The sequence below is a fragment of the Mugil cephalus genome, chromosome 20, assembly GCF_022458985.1.
Source record: "Mugil cephalus isolate CIBA_MC_2020 chromosome 20, CIBA_Mcephalus_1.1, whole genome shotgun sequence".
NCBI classification, from domain to species: domain Eukaryota; kingdom Metazoa; phylum Chordata; class Actinopteri; order Mugiliformes; family Mugilidae; genus Mugil; species Mugil cephalus.
The window spans coordinates 20,754,630-20,761,333 of NC_061789.1; the positions used below are offsets into that span (position 1 = coordinate 20,754,630).

Consider the following 6,704-nt stretch of genomic DNA (forward strand, 5'->3'; position numbering starts at 1 on the left):
AGGAAAACACCCAAGGACTCAAAGATTTTCTCTAATGAAAATACTTAAGAACCTTTTTAATGCAAATTCAAAAAACAAACATGAAAGAGAGAGCGTCACAGAAATTGAATGCATCCTGTGCAGATGACGGTATTTTTGAACTGCCATCACACCTCGGGCACTGACCAGCTGTCATCTTTACTGTTGGTGTCCCGAGGCTTGAACAAAGCTTGATCCTCTGATTTCCCGACACAGCCAGCAGTTTCCTGTAGACAAGAAAATAATGAGCGCAGTGCAGCAAAGAAATAAGATAGATTTTGAATTCTGAAGATAAACCGCATCCATGTCAGATGAGTGAGCATAAAATGCTTTGTGGTGGAAAATGTGTACATGCACTAACAGGTCAGAAGTAAAATGTAACAGCATACGTCTGGCAGTGGAGAGTCAATCTGGAAGTGTGTAGAAGGCTCCTGCTGATCAACACCTCTCTGACACAAACAGCACAGGATCCGCTTGAACGTCTTCCGCATCTCATTGTCCCGCAGAGAATAGATGATAGGATTGACCAGAGAGTTGCACTCGGCTATAAACAGACAGAACTTCTCGTAGCGGTTGGCGTGGCTTTCTTTACCCAACAGTCCGTCCAACAAGAGAGTCACGAGGCCGGGCGTCCAGCACAACACAAAGGCTCCTGCACAGATGTAGATTGTTGACAAGGACAGAAGAGTTCAACTGAACTTTGTCCATTAAAGCACTAATGTAAAGTGATACCAGATTACAGCTACCTCTAACCACACCTTGCATAAAATGACGATGAACTTGTTTGGAACATGTTTACTTCTAGTCGATGAGTCAGGGGAGCAATAAAAGGTAAACTGAGGTGATAAGGGGTTTCAGTTTCAGCCTGACAGTGGAAAGGTACCTCAGAGCCGTGCGAAGCTCTCAGCTTCATGGATGATGGATCATGTCAGACTTATTTATATTCAATAATGCATCCGCCGTTCACAGAAAGACCAATAAAAGCTGCAAAACTGGTTTGTGGATGACGCAATCCAGACAGTTCCTCTTCGGTTAAAATGGCGGTATGAAATCAGGGAAATGCTTTTAAGTCTTCCTGACAAAAATACAAACATGGCTGCAGATAAACAACAGGGTCTGTTCCAGAAAGAAGGCGTAACCAACAACAAACGGAGCCTGAACACCAAGTTGATGAACTCTGTGATGGGAAAAGTGAGTTTGTTGACTGGAAGAAAGATATTATCAGTAGAGATGAGTGCGCACACTATGGTGACGGGTAAACAAAGAAAAAAAATCTAGAAATACTGTATGAATGCAGAACATGACATCTTTAAAGACATTATTGTTCTCATCTGCCTGACCTTAACTTCCCATGCATCACATTAAACCTATTTGTATGTTCCAGGTATACTGCTTTGGATACAATTTAGATGGCAGCAAGAGAAGATGGAACTGTGGATCCAACAGATGTTTACTAAAGGATCTGTGATTATAAAGTAATAATAACTTAAGGGATTTGAAGTAGAAAAAGTAGCTTGGTTTAAACTCAATATGTTTTAAAATATTTCAGTTTGGAATTCTTTCAAAACACTTGAAGCCTGTTTTCAAAAGTCACATTTAAATTATGTTTGGCCCCTTTATAGACTAAATGTAGTTTAAAAGTGCACCTCAGTCATCCATGTTCAGACACATTGTAAAAAAAAATAAATAAAATAAATCACAATACCACAAATGACTGATCACTGGCTGATATATGGGGGGGAACCTGACAGCGGTCTCAATGTATACATTTTATTCTGAGCTAAAGACACCTCTTTAATATCAGGTTGATCATACCATTGTCCCTGTTAAAAAAAAAAAGGTCCTCAAACCTATTCCTGCACATATGTTCGATGTTCACTTAGAAATAGGAAATGAAACGAGACCGAGAAAGTTTTCTGTCAGAAATAAAAATAAAGAACGGAAAATGAGACTCTAGCTCACAAACAACTTCTCACCGAGGACCATGGAGATCGTCTTCATCAGGTTGACGATAGTCTGGTTGTGTCGCATTTCTGAGGTGTGTTGAGACGTGTAGCGGCTCTGGTATTTCACATAGATGAAGATACGAGTGTACATGGCAACCATGATGAAGAAAATGAGCAGGTTGAAAACTGCCCAGAATATGAGGAAGCGGCGGCTGTACAGGGGAGCGACAGTGGAGCAGTCGTCAAAATCACACTCACAGTTCCAAAATGTCGACGGCACCAGGCCCATGATGATACCCGAGGCCCAGATACAGATTATCAGCAGCACCACACGACGCTTTGTCATAGTGCTGTGCAGCTGCATAGTCATGATGGTCTGGTGCCGTTCCACGGCAACTGCTAGGAGGTTTGCCACAGAGGCCGTTAGGCTGATGTCAATCAAAGCACCACGGATGTACCACTGCGTCTTGGTAAGCGTTCTAGTCCAGGGGCCTGTGTTCAACATCAAGTTGGTGTAAGCGATGCCTGCAAAAAGGTCTGCTGCAGCCATATTTGCCAGGAGATAGTAGATGGGGAAGTGGAAGCGGTGGTTAATGAAGATGGCTATCATCACCATCAAGTTGGCCAAGACCACAATTAGACATACTGTCAAGCCCACTCCGATGACCACAAAGTCCCGCATATTCCAGTCCACGCTGACATTCTTCCCCACCAGGTCATAGAAGAAGATGACACTGTGGCTGTAGTTGCACGCACTGCTGTCTGTGGCCATAACTACAGACACAAAGCAGAAAGCTGAAGATATTTACAACAGCAAGCAACATCCAATAATTAATATGATATTCACAGGGATTCATATACTTTCACAAACTGAACAATAAAAAGCCAAAAAAAAAATATTATTTGTGATACTGTATTATAGTACTGAACTGTGACCTGTTTATAATGTAACCCAGTGTGGCTTGACGTGACCAGGAAGTTGTATGGATAACGATCAGAATGAAAGAAATAGGTCACTTACGTTTCAAGGATGTTCTTGGAGGACGTGATTAACTTTTTATTTTAATGCCTTGTCAATCTTTTAATCTTTTAATACACATTTGCCCTGAACTTAACAGTCAGAAAGCGACCAGTTTTCGGGGACGTTAAATCCGCGCCAGTTTACATCGAAATACCGATACTGATATTTTAGGTCAAAGTCCTACCCGAAAGTTAAGTATTCTGAAACCTACTGCCCGTTTTAGAATCTTCTCCATCCAGAAGGACCCGGCGTGAAAGTGGGGACCATAACTGCCACTTGAAAGTACAAACTGGTCTCACTTTTGTTTCTCCATGTGGTGTCACGTCCAAAGGTCGACGCCTCCTTGAATCATCATCACTCGAATCAGCTGGAACCAGCGGACAGGTGGCAGTGGTGCATCCACGCGCACCCTGAAAAATCGGACGGAACACACACACAGTCGCTTGTCAAATCTGAACAAAACCCAAGGTAGCTTACTGCGCACCCAGCCTCAGCCCAAATTGGAAGTGAATCATAGTCACTCTTTGGCTCAAACAATAATGATCATTTCAAATAGGGAATAGAAACTCTAAAAAGCCAAAATGCAAAGCCACTTTGTTTTTTGTTTTTTTGATTTCCTTTTTTTCTTTTGCACATTTTAGGCTAAATTAACTCAACTTGTAACACATCAAAATGCAAAACAACGATGCCTTAAACGTTTTAAGTCCAGTACTAACGTAGTCCAGTTTGGTCAGGTGCATTTTTAAGCTAACGTGAATTAACACTCGCAAAAAAAATTGCGTAATGCTAAAATATGGTCAGTTGTGCGGATGTTGTGCGTTTGCGAGGGAAAATAAAACTGCTCACACAATTCTTCCAACCGAGCACACTTTCATACAGGAACTGCTGAGTATTACACACATGCGGTTAAAGTGTAGTGACTGCACTCGGTCGTGGTTACTTCGTGTTTGGAATGCTTCGAAATTTCGACAATATTTCCGCGGCAGTGTAATTATTTTAATCAATAGTTGTTTTTTGAGATTTTTTAAAATATTGGACTTAGCAGTGGGAGTTCCAAGAACAGATCGTAGGACCGAAATGCTAGTTTTGTGGCTCATTATCAAGTGATAGTTACATTCGCATCGCTTTATTTTGAAAAACTACCAGAAGTGTTGGTATGTTTTAAAAGCTACATTGGCGTTACTTTGACGATGCTTGAGTTATATGTGTATTTCGACCATCAGGGGGGCGTAAAGATTCATGAACGTGTAGCCTTTAATAAACAGAAGGAACACTAGTTTACCTTCCTTACAGTCCCGCACAGGGCCAGCTGAAGTCTGGGGGCAGATCATTATTACTGCAGTTGGAAATAAATAAATAAATGTATGATTTTTTAAATCATAAAATAAAACGTTTTATTTACGAATTAAGCTTATTGCGAGAAGTAGAAATTAATTTTTAATTGATTAATTTTGTGTGTAATTCTCCACTACGGCCACAAGAGGGCGTAAAAAAGCTGTTGTAACACTACAGCCGTATATTAAAGACAGTCTAGCCAACACAAATCATGGGCGCCATGTTAGATACATCGCCCACCTCTGTCAATATGTAAAAGGCCCTCACTTAAATATCCCAGGGTCTACTTACTTTAAATATCTTAAATGAGCCTGTAAATTGCTTTGTAACTCAATCACCTCATCAGTCACACAGCTGTGTTTACATTCTCCTCCTCAGTCTCCCTGTTTATCCGTCTCCGTTAAAAGTTTGAAATTACTCAAGTTACTCATAGTTAAAATTAAAGGTAAAGTTATGTGTCAATTAAATTTGTCTATCTACATGGACATTAATTACATGCACACATGAGTTTCACAGTATATATGACGGCAGCTGCTATTTTTCTACGCCTTTAGTCTAGATAACTAGCTAGCATAAGGCTAGCATGAGGCTTGGTTAACTTCAAACTTCATTCATCTGTAAAGCGGTGTTGAGCATTTTTCAAATCAAGGTTCACATTAATCATGGTATGACTTTATTTTTCCTGTATGAAATCTGAACAAACATCAAATAGAGACATTGACATTTACCTCACATAATAGGGAGAAATCAGTTGGCATCCACTTCTTCCTTTTAATCTTCTGCTCCCATAACTCTCTCCGTTTTTGTTCACTGAGGAAACGATGGAGTTTCCCCGTGTATTCCTGATCCTGTGCTGGAGCCATAAGCTGAACACTGTGACATATTTTAACCAAAAATCCAATTTTATTCTGTTATTGCTGCTTTTCTATGAGTGAATATTGGTAAGGCGTATCTAACATGGCGCCCATGCAACATATGACCAGCTCAGAACCAATGAGCACAGCGGGATAGCTCAGACAGTCCATTCCCTGGTTGGCCAGACTCTGGTAAATACTCCGATGACCTATTATCAAAACGTTAATACTTTTAAAATAAGACAGCTTGAAGAGAAGCTCAGAGAATTTCAAACACATCTGAATGATTGATAACACTAGTGCAAATGTAACATGTAACATAACCATTCTCCGGCAGACGGATTCAGCTCCGCTGCTATAGTGATTGCTACAGAACTTCCTTTATTCCTTATTCTGTCCAGCTGTACAACAGCTCATCTTTTTTGTGTCAGTTAAGCTACTATGATCAATAACTTTCCCCCGTGGATCATTAAAGTCTGCCGTATCACTTTATTTTGAAGAACTACGGGAAGTGTTGGTGCTTTAAAAACCACATTGACGTCAATTTGACGATGCTTCAATTATATATGTACTTTGACCACCAGGGGGCTGTAAAGATTCATGAATGCGACCAGTGTAGCCTTTAGTAAGCAGAAAGAACAGACGTTTACCGTTACAGTCTCACACTGGGACAGTCCAAGTCTGGGGGCAGGTCATTATTACTGGAATTGAATAAATAAATAAAAATAATAATAATAAAATTAGTAAAGAATATGTTAATCAATAAAGAAAGTGCTTTATTTACTAATGAGGTTTATTGCAAGAATAATAATTAATTAATTGATTATATTTACTTGTCGTTCATGGCAAATCAGCTGTGCACTAGCCACCAATTTTGTATGTAATTCGCCACTATGGCCACAAGAGGGTGTACGAAAGCTGTCAACACTCCAGTGACCTATTATCAACACGTTAATACTTTCTAAGTTAAGACAGCCTGAAGAGAAGCTCACAGTATTTCAAACACATCTGACCCTAGTGCAAATGTAACCGACAATCACAAGAAACAAACTATGGTCAGTCGATTCATGCTATTTTGTTTTCCTACTGAAGAATGTGGTGTTGTACTTTTTGTGACAAAATTATCTAATTTAAACAGTAGCTATTTCTGCCTCTTCTGTACCTGCAAACCATAACCATAATATTTTCTGCTGAATACTGTTGCTGAAAAACATTTTTTGGGATGCAGATGCAAAATGAAAATCGGAAATGTACTGGGTATGTGTCTAATGCCCAACATGTACATATTTAGCATACACTCAGTAAATTAATTACTATAACATTAGCAATACCACACACGTGATGTGCTGTTCTTTTTTTTTATCCAATTGCTAACATATGCATGGATGATACTGATAATACATTATCATCATCCATACCAGTTTTTACTAGGAGTACTATTCTGTTGCCTTTTCTTCTGCCCTGCTGAGAACTGGATTGAAAATGACTCCAAGAGGTAGTTCAACCAAAACAAGACTGAAAAAGAGAGAA

The 6,704-nt window shown here is 39.7% G+C and overlaps 1 protein-coding gene across 3 annotated transcripts; it reads right to left on the minus strand.

Annotated features, from left to right (window-relative positions):
• Positions 1–25: 25 nt before the first annotated feature.
• On the minus strand, positions 26–5,219 carry lpar2a (lysophosphatidic acid receptor 2a). Of its 3 annotated transcripts, none has more exons than XM_047571103.1 (5): positions 5,049–5,219; positions 3,197–3,395; positions 1,995–2,738; positions 408–670; positions 26–245 (listed from the first exon to the last, which is right to left on the minus strand). In XM_047571103.1, the coding sequence occupies exons 1-5, from the start codon at positions 5,181–5,183 to the stop codon at positions 147–149; spliced, it is 1,440 nt and encodes a 479-aa protein (XP_047427059.1). In that variant the 5' UTR covers positions 5,184–5,219; the 3' UTR covers positions 26–146. The 3 variants fall into 3 exon arrangements, with proteins under 3 accessions (XP_047427059.1, XP_047427058.1, XP_047427060.1); XM_047571102.1 differs by having other exon boundaries at positions 1,995–2,759; XM_047571104.1 differs by lacking the exons at positions 3,197–3,395; positions 5,049–5,219 and adding an exon at positions 2,986–3,181.
• Between the last annotated feature and the right edge of the window lie 1,485 nt (positions 5,220–6,704).

What these genes read in the sequence shown, in the direction of transcription:
- lpar2a (XM_047571102.1), bottom strand. Translation starts at nt 5,183, where the DNA reads ATGGCTCCAGCACAGGATCAGGAATACACGGGGAAACTCCATCGTTTC. An exon ending in ATTTCTCCCTATTATGTGAG is followed by an intron (nt 3,396 to 5,048) that starts GTAAATGTCAAT and finishes CCGATTTTTCAG; the next exon opens with GGTGCGCGTGGATGCACCAC. An exon ending in GACGATCTCCATGGTCCTCG is followed by an intron (nt 671 to 1,994) that starts GTGAGAAGTTGT and finishes ACATCTGTGCAG; the next exon opens with GAGCCTTTGTGTTGTGCTGG.